Below are 23,531 nucleotides of genomic sequence, written 5' to 3' on the forward strand. Positions count from 1 at the left end.
TTTTAATTATTTTTGGAATAACATGGAAATTTTAAATATGGAACTAACAATGTGCCAAGTCTTCTCAGAGGCCTGGCAGTTAGGATAATTAGCGCTTAATGCTTTGTGGGATAATTGTGTGGATGTGGGTTGCTTCTGACTTAGTCACCTAAGTCAGTAGTATTGTATGAGGTCTTTTTATGGGAGAGGCACAAAAGATCTCTTTATTAGAGAATGCATTGATAGTGAATGGAGGTAATTGTGACATCAGTGACGTTACTGGTGCCTTTTGTGAGGGGGTGGTCTAACAGTGTTTTTTTAAACAAGGAATTGGTTCTAAAACTGATGGTGTTTTCATGGTCCACATTGGACATATTGAAGATTTGGGAGCAGAATTAAAAAAACAAATCACAGTGGAGTTATAATTTAATTAAATGTCTAGTTAGCTTGATTGTGATATCACACAAGTTGTTTTCTTTTAAAAATTAAAAATCGAAAGCTTTCTGCTGGAAATGCCATTATCTAGAATATAGCACTCTATTCCTTAACATTTCCAGTAGTTTTTTGTGTGTCTTAGTCATGTGTCTTCTGTTGACTTTATAGATGGTGGGTTAAGTTTTGGGGGTCAGTTATATTTTGTGCTTTTGTGGTTTCCTATGCTTTGTAGTATTTAGATTTGGTTTTTACCAGGTTAATTAAGGCTGTGACTGTCTTCTATGCTGAGAGAATCAAATACCCAAATATTCAGTGTGAGCTTCTAGCTGAAAAAACTGATTATTTTTTTTGAAGAGGATTAAATGATACATGCATATCATCGTATTCCCAAACAGTTGGTGCTATAAAAAGCAAAATAGCAGTGAGTGTTACATGGAAGCCCAAATAGCTCTTGTCTTTTAAGTATAATTTTCGTATTAAAAATAATTTCTTGAATGGGACGTCCGGGTGGCTCGGCGGTTGAGCATCTGCCTTTGGCTCAGGGCCTGATCCTGGGATCCCGCATCGGGCTCCCTGTGGGAAGCCTGCTTCTCCCTCTGTCTGTGTCTCTGCCTCTCTCTGTGTGTCTCTCATGAATAAATAAATAAATCTTTAAAAAAATAAAAATAATGACTTGGAAGAACCACAATAGAGTTTAGAGTTTATCCATTCAATGAATACAAATTAAGTAGCTTATTATTGAGTATCTGTTTGTGCCTGTCTCTGTGCTCAGTGCTTTAACTAGCCCCTTCATTTGATATTCACAACCCTTTGAGGGCTTATTTTACAGTAAGGAAACAGATATTAGATAACTGAGTAACAGATTGTCCAAATTCACACTGCAGAGCTAAGATTGAAGTTCATGCATAGCCAACTCTGTTAACCTGTACTCTTTATCCGTATACCCCTTCAAAGTAAGAGGGTGTGCCAAGATGAACAAGACAGAGTTCTTGCCTTATAAAAGATCAGAAACTGTCCTACCAAATAGACTGTGAGATGAGCCATGTGAGAGGTTCAGATAAAGACATTTAGAGTTCTGTGGATAGATTATTTAGGAAAGTTGTAGAAAATTTAGTAATTGAGCTTGGGCCTTGAGTTTTTCAACTCTATTCTCAGCTGCTCACTTTGTTTGATTGTACTTTTGCAAAAGTTAACCAGCACCTGCATTGGGAGGTAGGATCATGGCTTCTAATTTCATAAAACAAACAGATCTTCTATCTAGACCAGCTTTAATTCACCTGGACACATCACTTGATGGTAAAGAAGGTTGCTAGATTAGGTTATCTGAATATATTTGTGTTTTTCTTGGCATGCACCTCTATCTCCATTCTATTCTCAGCATGGCTATTTTCCTCCTTTAAATCTTCACACCACATGACAAACGCCTCTAGTTCATCCTGTTGGCCAACCATTGCTTTCTCCCTTGACACCCACCCCTATGTTGCATAACTTCCCTCCTGGCATAAACCTCTTGGTTTTCCCACAGAACTCCCTTCCTCTCAGGGGGAAAAAAAAAGTGGAGAGACAGGGATCTCGGTGAGAGAAAGAAAACTAATTTTATTTCTGAATCTTTAAGAGTTGTGCCACATGGACTTGCTCAGTTCCTCAAACATTGCAACTTCCTCCATTGTGCTGCTCTGGGCCTTCCTGGTGTCTATAGAGTAACCTTCTCCCTGTGAGATGTTCTTTCTCTCCTGTCTGTCTTCTCTACTAAGCCTAAGGACTGTCCTCTGCACAATTTCCGTATGCCTGCATTTCATTTACCACAGTTGAGGTAATTATTCCAGTCCACCCCTGCCACAACAGCAAGGTTCAGATTTCAATTACAACTGTATTAACTATAAGTAATTGCATAAACTACAAACTATCCTCCCAACTCTTAGAGTCCACAAATCACTACATAATAACAGATGTGCATCATGATCACAGCCAACCACAACCCTTCTTTTCAGGTCCATTAGTGATTGGTCACTGTGCACCTGTTACCTTCAGACAACAAGTGTGTAGTTGTCTTGCCTCCTCATCTCCCAGAGGTGAACCCACAATATATTACAGAAATGGAGAGTTAAAAGAGGAGCTTGGTCAGCAAAGGTGAATTGCTAGAAGTGAAATTGAATGTAATTAGATGTGAAAAATAACAGCGGCAAGGTGAAGCTAGGATGAGATGTGGGCCTACATGAAGTTATGATAGAAGCCATAGTGAAAAAGCCCTGTGATTATAAAAACCAAGGTAGAGGCATTTTGACAGCTTTTAATTTAAATTGCACTAGGCAGGTTTCTTTTCCTAGAAAAGAAAAGTAAATGGAACATTTACTTCTAGTTTGGATTGAAGAGTGTTTAAAAAAAAAAAAAAAGTCTCCCCCCCAAAAAAAACAATTCTCCATCAGTTTGGCTAACATTCAGGATGTGTTGAAGTCAGTTGGCTCTTTGAAAAAAACAGTGAATATGAGGAGGTTGAAGAACTTTACTGCCAGTCTAAGATGGTTTCATCAATTCAGAAGTCATCATGAATTGACTAATGTTGTGCTCTCTGGGAAGGCTGCTCATGTGGATAAAAATGCTGCTGTGAAATGTGTACCCAGATTCCAAAGATTAGTTAAGGCAGGTGTTATCATGATTGTCAAGGAAGGCAACCATCAAAAATTTAAAGAACAAAAGATACAGGTTCATGAAGTGATTGTGAAGGATGTAAGGGATGGATGAACTTGCTTATAGGAGACAACACAAGAGCGTAACTTTAAAACCCATGTTTACCTGGCCAGTTAACTGTGGCCAAGGACTTGGGGTCAGAAAATACAAAGGTGGGTGCCAGGGGTACAATCCTGGGGTATAAGGGAGAGGTGCTATAAGGCAAGGGTTTTACCTTAATACTTAGATGTGCTTACATGTTTGGGGGCAGAGATCCTTAGTTTAGAAAAGGACATTTTGCCAGAAAGGGAGAGCTTAGAAATGTTTAATCCCTTGCTTTGTAAGATACAGGCTTAATATAATATTCAGAAGTAGAATGAAGATAATATATTAAGAATAAAAAGTTAAGAAATATGATTTAAGAAACTTGACAACCTCTATTCTGTGAATTTGAGTTTTGCATTCTCCCCATACTCCTCCATCTCCTTTTTGTAATGGAACATCTATTTACTTCCCTTAAAATCTCTTGGTGGGGGTGGAGGTCAGGAACTAGCAATGTTAGTATTTTTCTGATTATTTTGTAGCCTTGTTTATAGCTAAACTTGAAAGTGGATAAAAAATAAATGGTAAATTGGGAATGACATTGTCTAAGTAAATACCTCTCTCAAACATATAGAGTTTGTGGAGCTTAAGTTCATAATGCATGGCTTGAATTACCTTTAGGAAGTGTAATTTGCAATTACTCTGTTAGCTCTTTGATGAAAAAAGGAAGTTAAATATTACTTTTGCATTTGCTTAAAAATTTATTACTTTCTTAACTATAAAAGTAGTATATGTTCATTATAGAAAATTTAGAAAACAAGGACAGCAGAGAGTGTGTGTTAAGTAACTGTCCTTGGACTGCCATTAGCTACTACTCAATGGTGTGTCCTGTTGTTTCTAGACTCCTGGTTCTGCTCTGGTAGTTGGTGCACTGTTCTAGGTTGTCATAGCCCATGCCATAGCAGATGGTAAATAATGTGTGCAATCCAACTTCTCTGGAGTCATTACTGTTAAAAATTCTGATAACTGGAAGTTAATTTTTCCTACGTATCCCAACTTTTCCCCCCTATAATATTATATCCTGAACAGTTGCCTGTGAAGATGAAATAGATTTTCTTCCTTTGTAAATTGCCTACTTAAGGACTTTGCCCTTTCTCTGCTGCATTTCATTGTTTATAAAAATTTGTAGGTACTCTGTTAGCTCTCTTTTTGACTCTACAAACTCTAATATACCTCATATCAGAAACAAGAAAAAGCTTGCTGCCTCTCCTTACTTGTTAGTAGGAACACATATGCATTTGTAAGTGAGAGGGGGGCAGGGTAAAATTTGGTAATAAGTAACCTGATTTAAATGTATTCCTTGGCCCAAGTGTTGTCAATAGATGAATGGATAAAGAAGATGTGGTATATATTCATAATGGAATATTATTCAGCCATAGAAAAGAATGAGGCCTTGCCATTTGCAATGACATGGATGGAGTTAGAGAGTCTTATGCTAAGCGAAGTAAGTCAGAGAAAGACCAATACCATGTGATTTCACTCATGGAATTTAAGAAAACATGAGCAAAGGAAAAAGACAAACCAAGAAATAGACTTTTGACTGTAGAGAAAAATTAATGATGACCAGAGGGGAGATGGGTGGGAGGGTTGGGTGAAATAGGTGATGGGCATTAAGGAGTGCACTTGTGATGAGTAGCAGGTGATGTATGGGATTGTTGAATCACTATGTTATATACATGATACTAATATAGCACTATGTTAACTATTCTGGAATTAAATTTAAATAAAAAATTAATGTACTCCTTGGAACTCAAAATCAAGAAAGGTGCCTGACAAACTAGAGATTGGCAAAAACACAGTACTTTTAGTACTGTTGGTTGGTGTTGGGCATTCATGAAAGATTGCTGCCAAAATTGGGGTCAGTGGGATTTATCCCTGACTTGGTGTTGCAACTTGACTGCATGCATGTTAGTGCCAGGCAAGGAGTCAAGCCTTATTTAAATTTAAGTAAATACTAACCAAAGTCCAGGTGGTTAATATTTTTAATAATAACTTTGATTTTTTGGTCAGAAAAGTTTCATGATTGGACTCTAAGATGTGAATGTATCAACGAGTTGATTAGGATATTCATTTGTGTACAACCCTTAGGGTAGGATCCTGTAAAAGTACAGTTCTGTGAAGTCTAATCCCAGTCAACTGATCCATTATGAATTAATTGAAACATTTTACTTTTGTTGTTTGTAGAGCTACTCCCTAGTTTATATTCCTACCCAGTTAGGTACCAGTAGTCCTTCGTGAAATGGGTTAGGTGGGGACTATTTGTCCAAGTAAAGATCAAATTAAAGAAGAATATGATACAGCTTCTACATCTTGATATGTTTACAGGAATAAAGTAATGCTTCCTTACCACTTGATTGCAAAGTTGATTTTTTTTTTTTCAAAGTTGATTTTAACAGCTGGCCTGGTGTACATTTTTATTCTAGTGCCCACCTGAAGTGGTGGTCCCAGCCCAGGATTGTTTGTGCTATACTGTAGAGGCTTGAGTCCCTGTACTTCAGATCATTCAGAATTGAATATTGTTCTTTTCCTCATTAGCACTGTTTATACAAATCATTTTGGCACATATATATGTAGTTCTGCCTGCTTAGAGTGAAAGCACCTTGAGGCAAACACAAGTGTTTGTTGTTTTTGTTGTTGTTGTTTTTAATCTCAAAGTGCATAGTACAAAATCTTGCACCCCCAAAAAGTCTGAAAATAGATGGTTCCCATTCAGAATCATATGATTCACTTATAAATATGCCATGCCAGTTTAATAGGAAAGGGGTAATGGTTATGGGCAATTGAGTAGTGAGTGAATCTCATGGCCAACACCTGCTTTAAAGTGTGCCCTTGTATAGTTCCAGGAATACCATGTGACTCATCAGAGTCATTTTTGTCTTGGTTGGTAAAACCTTACTAAATGTGTAACTGTCATCTGACTTAATATTTTTTTCTTAATTTCACTGGCTGAAGCGTCTCTTTGGGTGTAGTTATGTTTATTTTCTTTACAAAAGTCTCTGGGCCAAGGAATTGATGTTACCACTGATTTCCACAAGATGGCAGATCAAGCCCTTTTATTGTATTTGATAGGTTTCAAAGAATTTTTGACACTCCTTGCCTATACTCTTAATTACATTGAATCTTTTCTGCTTTTTCTTTAGATGGGCAGTATCAAACCGAGAAATGCTCATAGCCCAAAACAGCTCCTTGGAATTTAAATTACACAGACTTTATTTTATTAGCTTATTAATGGGTGGAACTACAAATCAGCGAGAGGCATTACAATATGCTAAAAATTTTCAGCCATTTGCCCTGAATCATCAAAAAGGTGAGTCTGGAGTAAGATGTTTTTGGTATTTTTCTGTTTGCTTGGGTGTGGAGCCCAACATGGGGCTGGAACTCATGACCTGAGATTAAGACTTGAGCTGAAATCAAAAGTCTGACACTTAACCTAGTGAGTGACCTGGGCACCCTGAATGTTTTTGATACTTGGAACAGACCTATAGCCACCACTGGGATTTAAATTTAACTTAAGGAGATCTAATACATGTTTGCTAATGAACTGAAACAATTATATATGATAATCACGAAGGAAAAAGGTCTAACAGGATCTAGAACAAAAGTAAAACATTGAAGCCTCTTGGATGAAAAGTCAGAGACATTGTATTTTTGGATTCCATATGTAAGGAATATGAGAAGGAGCAAGGCAGGCACTTGCTTTCCCACCCTCCCCTGCCCATGTTGCTAATACTGCCACTACAGAGTGTCTGAGGGTACTCCAGGGTGGCAGCAGTGACACTGAGCTGAGTGTGGCAGTACTGGCATATCGGCCAGTTTTACAGTCAGAGATATGTGATGACCTCATTTATGACCTCATCTTTACTCCTCTAGACAATGGTAGATATTCTGTGCTGTGTATAAGAATAAAGTAACTTCTAGAAAAAAAAAAAAAGAATAAAGTAACTTGGAGTTCATATTTAGTGTTTTCCTTTTCTTCCCTTTTCTCTCTATACCATTTCTCTAATTTAGTAGGTTGAAGGGAGAAACCAAGCTTAAGGACCAGAATTTTAAAAGACATTGTTAATAATTTAGGCTATATCAATTAGGGGAATTTTTGTCTTTCCCAGCCTCCTACCCACAAGTCAGCCTCTATTTCAGGTGTGATTATTCACACTTTGAAACTGCTGCTGTTTTTGTTTAGACATTCAGGTTTTGATGGGAAGCCTTGTGTACCTGAGACAAGGGATTGAGAACTCACCATATGTTCACCTGCTTGATGCAAACCAGTGGGCTGACATCTGTGACATCTTTACACGGGATGCCTGTGCCCTCCTGGGGCTCTCGGTGGAGTCCCCTCTCAGCGTCAGGTATGGAGATTGGTTGTGCTATTGAAATATGCATTGCTTTGTTTCAGTTTTTCTTAATGTCTTGTCTAGTTCTTGATGTTCAACTTGAAGAGAACATTTGTCTTTCTGAGAAGAGTGCAGTTGCTGTTGCAAGAGATCATCACAATTTGCAGTGAAACAATTTTAGAGCAGTATGATCAGTGAACCTCTGGGTGTCCCTGAGAGCCTTTTCCACTGTGTTGATATTTGATGACAGATAGAGCAGGAATAGTAGTGGATTAAACTGCTTGAGCCCTAGCACAGGTCAGGGCAGGTCCCAGACTCCAGAGGACTCGCTGTATCAAGGCTGTTCTTGAATACACAGTAAAAATTATTAGTTTTATTAGATCCTGACCTTTTAGTACACATCTTTTTGATATTCTATGTGACAGAGTGGGAAATTCTCAAAAAGCACTTTAGTTTCAAGCCAAAAAATCACGCTTATCTCACAAACTCTATGTTGTGTTCCATGAGCCAATAAACTAGTTTTTTTTTTTGTTTCATGAAACAGTTATTACTTGAAAGAATCACTAAAAGATAAACTACAGTTAATTACACTTAGGCTTTTGGCAGATATTTTTTCACATGTATGAAGTGAGCCTGTCATGTCAAGGAAAGCAACTTTATCTTTTTGTATCTTTTAAGTTCATGAGTTTAAGCTGAGATAGAAATTTGAGGAAACTTATACCTGCCACTGTGGGCTGACAGCTTCCCAGTACTTTTCTGATAATATTGGCAACATTAATGAATTTTGATTTTTTTTTTGATACTATATACTGAAATGTGTTAACACTTAGAAGATCTTAATTCGCTATGGTCTTACAAAATCATGCATGAGTTAAAGATTCATTCACAGTATGAGATGATTGGATTTAAATGTTGCAGGGTACGAAAAGATTCAATGATAAGGATTCAGATTCCACTTTGCAACTAACCTTTACACTATTCCTCATTGAATTTTGGTGTGGCATTAAAGACAAATATCACAATTATCTGAAAAGCCAATTAAATTACTATATATCTGTTTAAAGCTAGATTTTTTTTTTCATTTACTTCAATCAAAAGAACACACTGCAACAGATTGAATGGAAAAGATATAAGAATCCATCTGTCTTCTATCAAACGAGGCATTAAAGAGATTTGTTAAAAATGTAAAACAGTGCCAGTCTTCTCACAAATTTATTTTTGGTTTGGAAAATATAGAGGTTTTTTTTTTTTTTTATGACATGTAATATATTTCTTTTTTTAAATGAATTGATGTTTTAAAAATTTCTCAGTTTTAATTTCTAGTATAATAGTGATAGGTATAACCCACAAAAACAAATGCCTTTTGAGATTCTTAATATCTATGCATGTAACTGTGTCCTGAAACCAAGAAGTTTATAGACCTAAATTAAGAAAATAATTTCTTTAGCTCTCTCCTATTTATTTAATTCCTTAAAGTGTTTTTGAATCCCTGCTGTGTACCAGTCATTGTATGGGATACAAAGATAAATAAGGCACAGTCTGCATCAAATAAGGTGTTCCATCTGAGCATAGGAGACACTGATGCAGTTAATTATAATGCACGACTAGGCTGTAGGTCAGGTTTTCTGGGGGAACAGATTGTGAAGTGGTGGAGATTGACGTGCAAGAAGTTTGTTAGGATCAGCCCCTGGGGGGAAATGAAAGCTGCAGAATTAGGCAGAGGGTAAGTTGGACTGCAATGTTATCAAAGACCTCAGCCCCTCTCTAAGGAGCTCTGGAGCTATGATGGGCATGTGCCCCAAATTGGGGCAACAGAGCTGTGCTTCCGTATCCTCACACAAAGCAGTCATCTATGACCCTGGTCAGGTCACATGCTTCAAGTGAGGATACTTGTGAAGAGGGTCTCAGCTGAGAGTTGACTACCAGCACTTCCAGATCTAAGAAATGAGCACTTCTGCCCAGGACAGGGGCAGGGGTATCCTGGTCTACGTGCAAGAAACTGTTTCAGAATGTCATTAATGACTAATATGCAGAATCTGTTAATCTGGTGGTTTTGTAAAATTTAAAGCTTTTAAATTTTTGTAAAATTTAAAGCAGAGGGCCCTGTGTCCTGTCCAGTGACCTGGGCCCTCTGCACATGGGGATTGGAGGAGTTGACATTTCCTAGGACCAAGCTGTCTGACACATGGCCTGGCACTGACACTTCCTCTTCTGTTCTCCCAGTTTCTCAGCAGGTTGTGTGGCATTGCCAGCTTTAATTAATATCAAAGCTGTGATTGAACAGAGGCAGTGCACTGGAGTTTGGAATCAGAAAGATGAATTACCGGTGAGTTCCACTTTCTGTTGGTTATTTTTTTTCCTGCCATTAGAAGAACATGGATGTTAAGGGTTTAAAATGCCTATTTTACCTTTTAACGAGAGAGCATTATTGCAGCTGTTCAGCCAGGATTCTTTTATGTTATGTGTAGATGTGATTAAACAATAGAAATGGGAAGGTATAGTACATTTTGGAGGCACTGGAGTATGTTTTGGGGGCTTTTTTTTTGTTTTTGTTTTTAATTTTGACATAGAGTAGCAGTGAAAGCTCATGAAGGAAGACGTCGCAGGTGTGTCTGTGGTATACGCTGTTGCACGCAGTATGTTCTGCCCTGTAGTTGATGAAACCACGCATACTATGATTTCTTTTAATTCAAAAGTAGTGAGTCTTTTGTTTGAGTTTAGTTTTGTCTTAAGCATTGATCTTTATGAGATTATGAATTTGTACTTACTAAAATAAGCATATAGTTGTTGACATAAAGGTTGTCCCTGGGACACCTGCAGCCATCAGTGGCCCTCCAATGCTTGTGTGCCACTGCTCTCATGGAACAGACCATGACGAAGCAGCAGCTCCAGTCACTTGCCCACTCTGTTACTTCTCTAAGCAGTAGTTTGTCCATCTCTAAAATGGGAACCATCCTTCTCTTTATTGGACTCTTAAAGGCTAGAGATAACATTGGTGTGCTTAGAATAATATGGGATACATAGTAGATACTCTCCAGTTTTGCTGCCATAGTAGTCATGACATGGAGTGACAAAGGTCATTATATGTGAGTTTCCACCAGACCTCTGACAGTAGGCACTAAATTTTGACTAGAATTATTATTCCTGTCAAGGTTGTGTCATAGATCCTAAAAGGCTAAGTATGCATTTGGTTTTTGGCTGCTTTTCTGCCACACCTGGGCACAGGTTTATCTGCAGTTACCTTCCAGCTGGTTAACTCTGTCAGTTGGTTGCCTCAGCTACTCCTCAGAGATCTGTTTTGATTAAAGACACAGGTGCATTCCCAGTCCTGAGTGTGGTCAAGATACAGGCAGCACCCCTACTTGATTGCTGCTCATTTGAACAAGTGAAAAGGACTTGAGCCATCACTTGCTTTGCTGAGGCAGGTGCCTGTGAGAATCTGGCAGCTTCCCAGCTATGTTATGAACATCTCTGACATTTGTGCACTAGCACAGAGCATTCTGAAATCAATTTACCCAAAAAGCCTGTGTGTCAGGGTAGTAAAGCAATGGGATGTGATCTGGTTGTTTTTTCTCAGGATTATTCTGTTAACACAGAATAATTTGTCAGCTTTCTTGAATTTGGACAGTAGAATTTATATTGACAATGATTTTAGAAGGAAAGAAAACAAAGAACTGAGATTTGTGGAGCCACTGTCATGTGCCAGCCACTGTGCTAGGTGATTTCATAGCTTTTGTTTTTTTTTTTGTTTGCTGTGAAGAGAAATAATCAGTACACCTACCATGGGCTCTGATGTACAAATTGTGAAAGGTCTTGTTGAATTTGAGCTTCAGGTTCTTGATTCAGGTGGTTTCTCTGGACCATTACACAAAGAACATGGGAAATGTAGATCTGAAGCTTGCACAAAACTTTATCACCTACCTAAATGTGCCACAAAACAGAGTTTCTGGTGGGTTTTGCTCTTAGGGTATATTCTGACAAATTTTCAAGAGCATTTGATTTCTAGAGCATTGCCTTCCCTTTGACTCCTCAGACATCAGATGTTGGTTTGAAAAGTAGTGTTATAAGTAATTTTGAAGGTTAATTAGAATTATAAAGTAACACTTGGATCCCTAAGACTACCCATCTTTGAGGTAAGAATGTTGTAAAAAGTCAAGTTCAGATGAGTACACTGGTGATGTTTTGGCTGCCCAATGTTTATTAATATGTAGATGGTTTTCTGAAATACAACTTGAGCCTTTTTACTCTTTTTAAGATTGAAGTGGACCTTGGTAAAAAGTGCTGGTATCACTCTATATTTGCCTGTCCCATTCTGCGTCAGCAAACAACAGATAACAATCCACCCATGAAATTGGTCTGTGGTCATATTATATCAAGAGATGCCCTGAATAAAATGTTTAATGGTAGCAAGTAAGTGTCTGACTTTTTAAATGTTGGCAAAGACATTTTCTTTTGGAACTTAGTGGGAGGCGTGGTCTCTGAATTTTTGTTTGTTTTTTTGGTCAGTCTTTTTATTCATAAATTTGGTGATTAGATTTTAATCTTAACTTTTTTGGGTAGGCAGTACATTGTTGTTGCTCCCCCCTGCCTTTACATGAGTCATAATATACTATATATGCTTCTAAACTTTGCTTATTTTACTTATTGATATATCTTGGAGGTCTTTTATATGCTAAAGAAAGAGCCCTCATTCTTTTTTAAACCTGCAGAGTGTCCTAACATCTGGAAATATGAGAATTTATTTAGCCAATTCCTTATCAATGAACATTTAAATTTTGTTGTTTTAAAGTGAATTATCTACATGTGTTATATAAATTGTAAAATTGGAATCGCTAATTCAAAGAGTATATACATTTATAAGTTTTATACCCATAATGGACCCAACTTACTAAAAAAACCAAAAAAGTCTAAAGCCTATTTCTCTAGCTTACGGAGTTAAATACATCTTTCATTGGAGTTCATTTCACACCCATTATGGTAAAGTCTTTCTTTTAAAAGAAGGTCCTTGCATGTAATGAAGCTGTTGTGCTCTTCCCAGACCATTCAACAACCCTGGTGGTGCAGATCGATGGTGACTAGACCATACAAGTTCTGTGCGCCATTCTTGGTAGGCTCCATGCTTCGTAGGCTCAGCAGTTGGTGTCACATTTGCTGCACTTGAATGGATTGTGTGACCAAACAGTTGAAACTTGTTTAAAGACAGGAAAAATCCAAACTTTGTAGAACTGGATTTACTTTTAAAACCACAAGAGTAGTTTTCAAAACCATTGTCTTTGTTTTGTTTACAAAAACTAATTTTCCACTAAAGAAAATTAGTTTTCACTAATTTCCACTAAAGAAGAGCCTTCAGTTTTGTGTCTGGCTTGATTGGTATTTATTTGTGACCCTTTAGAGCTTGGCTGTTATATTAAGGAAAAGCACAGTTAACCCTTAAAACAAAATACAGATGTGTGTGTGTGTGTGTGTGTGTGTGTGTGTGTGATTGTTAAAGGCATTCTGTAGATGAAAATTGAATGCTCAGTACTGATCTTGTTCCTTGACTCAGTGTTTTTCTTTCTTGTCTTCAGATTAAAATGTCCATATTGTCCAATGGAACAAAGTCCAGGAGATGCCAAACAGATATTTTTCTGAAGAAATAACTTTAATTTGGAATTTGTAAGTGAAAATGAATTGTGGCGCATTTCAGAAGAGAACGTTCCATTTAATGCAGCTAACTGAGGACTCCCGTGTTTATATAAGCTAATGCTCCAGAAACTTTGCCAACATTTTAGTGTACACACTGAGGGGAGTGCTCCAGATGAATATTATCATAGGGCTTTATTATATTCTTGGTCTTCATTTTTGATCAAGTAAATACACCAGCAGTTGTCATTCAATGCAGGTTTTTGTACTTAATTATATGGTGATTTTTTTACTTTTTAAGAGCAGAAACAGAAATCAACCTCCCTGCCATGTGTTTAATATTTCTCCTGCTTTTACTTTTGTCATTTCTTGATAATTGTAAGGTTTGAGAATGTTTGTGAAAAAGTTTTACTTCCTGTTATGTATACATAATTAAATGAAAATTCTTGAGAAAAAGTTTGAAAAACTGAATTGTGGTTATAAAACTAATTTGCATTTTTTTTGCTTAAGGAAGAAAGCTGTGATAGATTCCCAATTTGCTTTTTGATGTTTTCCTCTGCTCCAGCTCTCACCGAGAAGTCAGCAGACCTGCATTTGAGCTCTGCTTGTAGCCCCAGCGGGCTGCCTGTTTCAAATTCCATCATGAATTTAGCAGGTTGGTGTGAGAAGTCTTCCACTAGAACAGAGTGGAAGGAGTACTATTGTTCCTTTGCTTTTATTGCCAAGAGGTGCTTGTTTTAAAAGTGTGTTCAATAAAATGAAATTCTGAAGTTAGAGGTGTTCTTAAGTTAATATTGCTCTCTTGGTCTTGGTAGCCCTATTCTCTGAAATTTGCCTTCAGGACTTGGCTGTTTCATTTATATATCATCGCAGACACAGTGTTTTGTGTGTGTGTGTGTATATATGTGCACCAGCATCAAACATTGTGTTTCTGGAAGGGAAGAAGCATGTTCCAGTCCTAAAATGCAGTTACCAGATTTGTTACTTTAAATCCTTCAAGTTAGAAGTTAGCATATTTTCTGTAGTGCAGAATATGTTTATTGCTGTTTTTGTATTTGAATAGTATACTGTTCAATGCCTCTCTTCAAAGTATATCATCTCATTGACTGTGAATCTGTATATTACTCTAATGGATACAGATAATGATCTTTTCTCTTGTGAGGTATCTCCATTTAATGCACTGTCCAGAAATAGCCATGTGTAAGAGTCTTTCTCTGTATGATGAACGAACTACATGGAAAGGACTTCTGTGGACATACTTCTGACTTAAATCCATTAAGTCACTTCATTATGAGAAGAATGTTATATGGAAATCACCAAATATTTGCAACTTTATTTCATCTGACATGGAACTGAACATTACTATAGGAAAACTTTGATGAGAAAACAAAGAAAGAAGAAAATAACAGAAGGAAAGAGGACCGTGACACTTTGCATTTTAAGTCTCAGATTGGTTTCTTTTGTGGGGAGGGAAAAAATAGGTGTGGTGCTGAGTTCCCTGGAAAGTGTCAGCATGTGCAGTAGTATACCAGCCCAGATAGTTTGTCCTGAAATGTTTATCTGGGAAAGCTGGGATTTGTCTCCAGGAAAGCCCTGCTTGATTGCTGTGTGGTCGGGCTTTCTCTGAGTGCTGTTGTGTGCTGCGTAGGTTAACCAGGAATGGCCATCAGCCTGCTCAGGATGCTGGCTTTGTCTGACCCATGTCTTGGCCTCACCGGGACATTAGCTCTGTGTTCTGCTTCCCTGGTGGAACCCTCCCTAAAGTTTCCTTCTCTCCACCAAGGCAGTGAAGGCAGAGAGCAGGGGGAAGCTCCTTGGACTCCATAACAGAAGGTAGAGAATCCAGGCACCTCTGGCTGAGGATGTAAACCTGGTTTATGACCTATATTTTTCTTTGAGTTCTAATCCAGAGTATTTTTTCTTACTATCTTTTTTCTCACTAGGCCACATTTAGCTTTACTCACAACTTCTTCTCATATTTCCACTTAAAAAATATTGAGGTTTCACAAAGACTTCTATAATAATAGAGGCTGGCAGTAAATATTTGGGGGGCAAGACGCTTCACGTAGCCAGCTCAGCCCATCTTTCAGGACAAGAGCCAGAGCTGCTCCGCCTTGCCCCTCTCCCGAGGTTGGGAATCCTGTTGACAGTTTTCTTTGCAGCTCATGAGACTTTAAAAAGAGCATGCATTTAACTGAAGCATTTTATTTTACAGTTTCCTATGTAGGGTCCTTATAGTCCTGCTGAGCACAGTAGGGCCAGAAATTTGAAACTCTAGATTTGACAATTTAACATGAAAATTATCTTGTGACCTTTAACTAAATGCATGGACTTAAAACATTGGCGACTAAATGTGAAGGAGAGGTGGATTTGAAAAGGCCAGACCTTAACCAAAGATGCTGAAGTACAGCATATTGTCCTTTTTACTCTAGAAATCCCTTAAGCGTGGTGTCAGGACCGTATCGCCGAGGCTGTGTATGTCAGCAGTGCCGGAGGATGCACTTTGTCACTCTCTGCCTCCATTAGCAAGAGGTCATGATAGAGCCAAGGGTTTTTTTTTTTTTAATAGACTCAGTATAATAATATACATTGAAAACAGAATTGTAGAGTGGTTTCCTCAATTTCCATAGGAACCATTCCATTTATCAGTCATGGACAAAGGCCATGGGACTAAGCTAAACCAATTAAACCTTATTAGAACCTTAGATTCTGATGTAGCCAGAGCGCCTGTGCTTTCTGTGCTTTCAAGTACAATCTGAAGTACAGTGGCTAAGTTTGTCTTTCAATCTCTTTTCTCCTTCGTGTGATCATCACAAATACCATTTCTTTTGTTTTGGTGGTGATTATGTGAGACTTCTAATACATAAATGAACGGGTATTGGTGCCTCTTGCTTTTAAAAATGTTAAAGAGAAGAGCCACCTCATATTCATAGGGTGTGTGAGTATTTTGTGAGTGTATGAGCATTTAATTGAAAATAAGAAAGTTACGAAGTTAATCTTTTGATTTTTCTGTAGCAGCTGATGTATACAGAGACACTAAAACCCACACCAAATTATGTGGGGAATGAGGATCCTTTTTCTCTCCAGGTAGTCCCACAGGTATGTAGTTTGTTCAGTATTCTTTATGCTGTGAGTTATTTCCACCTCAATGGTTCAGCCTTTGGGACAACAGATACTGCAGAAACCAAGAACTCTCTTGGTTATTCGCACAAGACAAGCTGCTGGTAGACATTAGCCCTCTGGTTTTCCAGCTCAACTTCTGATTAGTGGACTGACAGTCAAGCTGGTCAGTTTGCTTAGTCAGCAGACTCAGGTTATTTTCAGGGAAGGCATGGTTTGGTTAATTTCATCACTAGGATGTGTAAGGTGAAGACACAAACCAAATACCTTTCATTACTTAACTCTACGTACATTATCCTTGGTAACACTAGAATGCTGTGGTCTTGCAGGAATGTTAGCAAGGAACACATACATAGAAGGCTTGGTGCTCCATAAGCCTGTCCAGCTGTGGTGGGTTTTATGTGGTACAATAGTGTTTACCATAAGCAGGTACAAACTTCATGAACTGTTCTTATTGAACTATAATTGAATAGATACCAAAAATAGAATGACAAATGTATTTTAATAGCAGATGAGGCGATTAGTTTTAGAGTGAGTTTTCCACTGTTGATTTTACTTCAAGAGATGGGGAGAGAAAACAAAGACTTGTTTTCTAGACATTTCACTCTACAGTGCTAAACTGTAGTGAGCATATGCTTCATTTACTTCCAAAGAGGCAACAGCAGCTGGAATTGGCTTACAGCACATGCTTTGTTTCATGTTGTGGGTGAAGATTTACACTCTTATTTTAGCAGTCACTTAACATTCTCCAGCAAGGCAGATGTGGGGTTCACTAGGATTTAGTGCCTGATCTTTTCTTTTGGGGAGGGGTGGGAGTGAATGTATTGGGGATGGGAGGGAAGCAGGAGAAGAAAATGGGAGTGTGAGTGAGTGTGCATGTGTCTGAGACTCACCGTTCCCCCCACCTGTGTCTAACAAGGAACAGGCATTTAATGTATTTTGCTCACGACTGCAGCGTGCATGTATTTTTTTTTTTTTTATCTCCTCCATGTTTTCTTAACTTACACTAAAAAGATTCATCAAATCATCTGTTCAGATGGCTCAGGATTGTATTTCTTTTGCTTACGCTGTGCTCTTGGGTTCTATAGTATTTCTATAATTATGTAACAAGAATAGTGTTGCACTGTAATCTATCATATAGAGCTATATGTATGGAAAATTTTGATCAGTTTTTTAAGAAATGTATCCTGTTTGCAAAGGCACAATAAAGTTGCATCTTATAGACTATAGGCAATAAAGCTAACAATAAACCTTATTTAACACAAACCATATTCATACTCTCTGTTCATTTGATTTTGGAAAAAGTCCACCATATCCAGTAGTTTCAGGGATTTCATTTTGACTTAAAAAGTTCTGATATACTTAATTTATAAATTTCAGACTGATATAAGAGTTTTGGAAAACTATAACAAATGCTTTGTTAATGTGTGTATTCCTATGTAAAACACATGGCTTCTCCTGTGTATATTTTTAAAAATTAAAGAAATGCACATTTAAAAAGTGTTTTGTGGAACCAGTCTGTATAAATGTGACAGGTGACAGAGGTATAAGGGAGGGAGTATGGAGGTGTCAGTTGTAAGAAGAGAACATTGCTGCCTGCATTTGCTAAGGATCTGCATGTAAAGAATTTAAGAGAATATCTTTGTCTCCATCCCATCCTGTTTCTGCACCATCAGCAGTGTAAGAAGAGGTGGCTGGGTACCATCCCCAGTTTCTAGGAGGGGATTGCATTAGTGTTTGCCAGCTCCTGCACCCTGTGCATGCTGCATCCTGTGGATGGCAGGGAGCCCTGTGACTGGAGTGGTAGCGTATCACTGGGAAGAGGAGCCCTGAAGCAGCTCTCCTTGGGCTGCTGGTGGGGTGGCGCATGTACAGTCTGAATTGCTAGGGAGAAAAACAGGGTAATGTTTCCTACTTGGGAACAAGTGTGGATCCCACTCAGTTGCATTTGGAGTCAGGGCTCAGGTGGTATAGGTGAGGCCTGGCAGGCCTGGCCAAAGACCCCACCATCTATCCCTGCAGCATTTGGGGCTCTCTCGGACTCAAAGTGTGATCTCTGGCAGCATGAGCATCACCTGAGAGCTTGTGAGAGATGCAGAATCCCAGATTGGCTGCACGCTTGTGAGAAGACTGGCTTCCTTTGCAAGTGGCCTATTGGATGCTCCTTATTTTGTGAAGTATCCTCCCTCCTCAATGGACAGGTAAGGATCACATGTACTGAACAAAATTTACCCTTTTTTTTTTTTTTTAGATTTTATTTATTCATGAGAGACACAGAGAGAAGCAGGCTTCTCTCATCATGCAGGAAGCCTGATGTGGGACTCAATCCCGAGACTCTAGGATCACGTCCTGGGCCAAAGGCAGGCACTCAACTGTTGAGCCACCTGGGCGTCCCAAAATTTACCCTTTTCTTGATTGCTAAGTTCTAAGTTGCCAAGTAAAGTTAAATTTAGTGCCCTTGAACTTTGTTTTAGTACAGTGATTTTAAAAACCAGTGCATTTCTTTAAGCATCCAGGCAATTGAAGGGAGTGTTGTGTTTTTAGCATGGCAAAATACATTTCCCATCCCCTTCCCACCAAAATGGGCAAGGATGACCACTAGAGATGTAAAATAAAGGAATTTTGTAATGGCAAGATAAAAACTGAAAATGTACCTTTAGACTGAACAGTAGGTTGGTAGAGATGCTTGGTGATATAGTATCCTAGCAAATAGAAATGTCAATTCACAGAGGACCCACTTGACTTTTTCTGGCACCCAGTAAGAAAATCTCATAATCCTATATACATGTCAAGTTTATAGTTCTGAAACAAGTTTTACAAAACTAATGCTTCTGATGTGTGATAACACTGATATTTTCAATTTGTTAATGTTAAGACTTTTAATATTTATTTATTCATGAAAGAGGCAGAGACAGGCAAAGAAGCAGGCTCCATGCAGGGAGCCTGATGTGGGGCCCGATCCCTTGACTCTGGGATCACACCCTGAGCCAAAGGCAGATACTCAACCACTGAGCCACTCAGGCATCCCATTCTTAAGACTCTTAATTTTATGACCTGCCAATAGGTCAAAATCCAGAGTTTTAAAAACCTTGCATTAAGGGATAATGAATGGTAGAATGATCCATCCACAAAGCTACTTTGAAATCCCTGTCAATAGATCATGATGATCATGATAGAAAGTATTTTATTCATTCTTTAAAAAAAGGGGGGGTGGTATTTATTCATGAGAGATACAAAAAGAGAGGCAGAGACATAGGCAGAGGGAGAAGTAGGCTCCATGCAGAGAGCCCGATGTGGGAGTTGATCCGGGGACTCCGGGATCACGAGGCCCTGAGCCAAAGGTAGACGCTCAACCACTGAGCCCCCTAGGGGTCCTTTATTCATTCTTAAAAACAAAAAACAGCTTTCAAAAAAACTTTTCTTTGTAGTGGGGTGCTTCTTACACTCCAATGAGTCTTCCATGCTAACAAATGTAATATACCTAAACACTAAGTATTGTCTAAGCAAGAACTCCTGTGTGTCAGAGAAAAAATTTTACTTTTCTTGGGAAAGTCAAAGTGCATCATCAGGCTTGTGCAATAGAATTCTTTAGTCTAATAACTCAAACAGGTGTGTATGTTAAATGCAGAATACATTTAACATATAGTGGTATGGCACCTTCAATCATTCAACATGGGATTTTTTGAAGTGCCAGGTGCTGAGAGAAAATAGGGTACTCAGCCTCCTGGAGTTTAGGGACTGCTCATAGGTAGAGAAAAGTAGAGCACCAAGCACCAAGGCCCTTCTAGTGAGATTAGTTCCCACTAGTGAGCTAACTCCCAGAAGACTGATGAGAGGGAGCAGAAGGGAAACGTGTAGTAGCGTATTTTTAAGTCCCACTCTGGCTATAGTAGGATGAGAGGTAACGGGAGGGGATGGGGTTAGAGCAGTGGAGGCTAGTACAGTAAGTAAAGTGAATGTTGAGTATTAGAGGGTCTGTATAGCATTGTGAACAAGACAGGTATGGTCTCAGTAAGGGCCAAGATAATGTGAGAGTGAGAAATACAATGAAAAACCAGCAAGGAGATGTTTTTGTTATAAAATGTCAGTGCTCTGAACCCTTTTGTAATTCAGAGAAGCAATAAGGTGGGGTCTCTGAAGTGTGGGCTTCCTTGCTCTGGTGTTCTAAAATACATTCCCAAGTCTTTGTGTTGTCTACCTTTTCTAGAAGGGTGAATTTTTAACTTCACACTCTCCTGTTGGTTTCTACACTATGTGGGCTGTGTGATTTTTATGCCAATTTCTAATCAGGAGGGATCTTTTTAACTCCACTTGAAAATTGCACTCAGCTACTGTCTCAGGGGCCGTCATGCAAGTAAAGGGCTTTGATGTTGTTTCAAACCCCTCTAAGAGAAAAGGGCTCTTTAAAAGGAAGCCTGTTATTTGAAAGTGTTCAAAACTAATCATTTCAGGAGCTTTTCTCCCCTTCTGAACAGGTTAGAAATGCATTTTAGGTTTCCTCTTATTCTTAAGACCATGTTGCTTTTAGTTGTTTTAGATCAGTGAGCTAATCAGCTCTTTAGGTATTTCACAGGAAATTACTAAATTGTCCTGAAAGCTTTGAGAGGTAGTTTGGGGAATTTGGGCCAATGGCTTTTGGCTTTCCTAGTGTGTACCAGTTAGCCGCATGTGAGGAGCAGGCAGTCTTGGGTTTGTATGATGGCTTCCTGCCATCAGGGGCCCAGGCTCCTGTCATTCTCCACATGTGGCCTGTTTTACCTTCACATGTGGCCTGTTTTACCTCTTTGTTAGTCATAACTGTGCTCCAGGCAGGAAGGAGGAAGAAGGGAGTGGGAAAAAAGCAGCTTCCAGTTGAATTAGCCCCTTTGAACAGTCTTTCCTGGAAGCTCCACCCAGTGATTTATTAGCCACACTTGGCTGCAGGGAAGTCTGGGAAATGTCTGGGCGCATCACCACCCGTAATATCATGAGGGTTGTGGTAGTAAGGAAGAAAGGGAGAACGGTTGTTAGGAAAGCAACCTGAAGTCTCTGCCACACTTACCTGTGCCTTTGAGCCGGGAAACAGATGAAATTTCACTCATGTAAAGGAATTAAGCCATCTGCACCTGCCCTGAGATATTAGACAAATGAAGAGTTAGCTGTCACTGAACCATCTTCTTGAGCAGCATTTCTTGGCCCCTAGTGGTATTTGTGTTAGAAGCAGGGCGCTCACCCTAACTTCAGACAGGATCTCATTTGTTTGATTTCAGAGCAGGTGGTGACCTTTGTTCTCTACCTTGGGCTGCATAGGTGTAAAAAAAAATGGTTTTGAGGTGCTTATATTTCTGATGGCACAGCATAACAGTTGTCGAATCACTATGTCGTACAGCTAAAACTAGCATTGTGTGTCAACCATACTTTACTTAAAGAAACATATTAAACATAGCAGAGCAGGTAAGCATTTGGGCTATAGGATTAGACCTGAGTTCAAATCTTAATCCACTAGGTTCTCCTGTGATCTTGGGCAAACATTTGAAACTTCCTGTGCCTTAGTTTTCACATCTGTAAAGAAGAATGGTAATAGTTCCTACTTCATAGCTCTGATGAAACCCAAATGAGGTAGCGGGCCCATGGTGAGTGCTCAATAACTGGTAGCTATTATTTTATTTAAGTTAATAAAACGTAAGAACAAATGACATCCACAGATCACAACCACCTGAGAGAGTAGGAAGAGTAGAAAAAGGGAATTAGTAACTGGGATGCAGAACTGAGGTTGCCCAAAAGGATGAGGACTTCAGTAGGTGCTGAGATGACACAATAGTATAGAGCACATGCTTTTTCTATCTTTCAACCTTATCCAGTAGCTCTAAGAATGGTAGAGCTCTCTTGCAGCAGGGGGTGAGGGGATACAGGAGGGTGGCACTCAGGATGTGAAGCTGAGGGGAGCCTCAATGACAGCAAAGACTGTGTATATCTGGGACTGAGCTTTCTTGAGTTGAGATGTGTATGAAGGGTTGTCCTACTTTAGCACTGGGATGCCGAGATCCCTGGGTGTATACATAATGTGTCCTGTCAGAAATAGTTACCATTTTTGAGAATAGGGGTTGGGAGAATCAGAATCCAGAGTGTAATAGGAACTACACTGGTTTTGAAAAATGCACTACATTGTTTTCAGTATACATTTTGTTACTGTGTTCCAGAAGCTGTTCTAGGCCCTTAAAAATACATATAAACTCATATTCTTCCCAGCAACCCTTTGAGGGAGGGACTATCATTACCTCAATTTTACAAGTGGGGAAACCAAGGTTTTGAGACCTTAAGTCATTTGCTAGAGAACACGGAGTCCGTAGCAGAGCCAGAAAGCTGTTTTCAAGAGCTTTTCTGCTTTTAATATAACCTAAGGCAATCGTGGCCTCTTCAGTTCCTTTGGTGGAGAAACATAGCTCAAGCCTTCTTTTAGGAGCAGAGTAAGTGTTGCCTGCCCCTGGTGATCACAAAATTGAGGGTGGGGGGGTGGAATTTGTACACAGCCCTGGGGCAGGGTGGGTAGGGGCTGCTTCTTGCTGGTGAAAGAGAGAGACTTCTCCCAGTCCCACTGGTTGAAGAGTCATGGGGGATAGTCAAGTGTAGCATGGGCTTTCTGCAGGGCAGTTTCACAACTAGAGAAAGAAATGACGTAGGTCTGTGGTTCTTTCTTCCACAAATGGAATATGTTTTTTGTTAAATGAGTGAATGTTTGTTAAATGAACCACCAAGGTAACTGCAAAACAGAGAAGTCATTTTTCTACTTCCTGTTTCTTGGGGTCCAAAAATGTGTTTTGGGCATCTCCCACCTGGAGAAATTTGTAGAACCATTGATTTAGGCTAGAAGTTGGCAAGTGAAATATGACTTGGACCTGAAGCTGCTGGCTTTGAACTGTCAGGTGCTCCTGCATGTGCAGAATGAACAGTTGGATGTTTGTGGTCACCAGCAAGTCCTGAGTCTAAATTTACAGCCCACTGTTAGCATGCTTTTAGCCCTGTCTGCAGATTTTTAAAATTTTCTCTCTGGTCCTGAGGGCCAATTCTAATGGATACCTTTTCCTCTGTTGATTTTTAAAATCTTTTTAAGTAGCCTCCATGCCCAGCATGGAGCCCAACATGGGACTTGAACTCACAAACTTCAAGACCTGAGGTGATGTCAAGGGTCTGATGCCCAACCAACTGAGCTACCCAGGTACCCCCCCACACCCCATGCTGATATTTTTAATCTCCAAAATAGTGTTCACCATTTTAGTTATGGTAAGTGAAACTCTT

At 39.1% G+C, this 23,531-nt stretch overlaps 1 protein-coding gene across 3 annotated transcripts in view; it reads left to right on the forward strand.

Annotated features, from left to right (window-relative positions):
* RMND5A (required for meiotic nuclear division 5 homolog A) overlaps positions 1-17,525 on the forward strand; it is a 63,433-nt gene extending 45,908 nt beyond the window's left edge. The window contains exons 5-10 of one of the 3 annotated variants that reach the window (XM_072767111.1): positions 6,324-6,490; positions 7,364-7,529; positions 9,738-9,840; positions 11,770-11,924; positions 13,082-13,169; positions 13,647-17,525. In XM_072767111.1, the coding sequence (XP_072623212.1) occupies positions 6,324-6,490; positions 7,364-7,529; positions 9,738-9,840; positions 11,770-11,924; positions 13,082-13,145 (655 nt within the window). In that variant the 3' untranslated portion in view covers positions 13,146-13,169; positions 13,647-17,525. Of the gene's footprint in view, positions 1-6,323; positions 6,491-7,363; positions 7,530-9,737; positions 9,841-11,769; positions 11,925-13,081 lie in introns of all 3 variants that reach the window. The other 2 variants (XM_072767112.1, XM_025994395.2) reach the window with 2 other exon arrangements.
* The last annotated feature ends 6,006 nt before the right edge of the window (positions 17,526-23,531 follow it).

Source organism: Vulpes vulpes, chromosome 8 (assembly GCF_048418805.1).
Source record: "Vulpes vulpes isolate BD-2025 chromosome 8, VulVul3, whole genome shotgun sequence".
Taxonomy (NCBI): Eukaryota; Metazoa; Chordata; class Mammalia; order Carnivora; family Canidae; genus Vulpes; species Vulpes vulpes.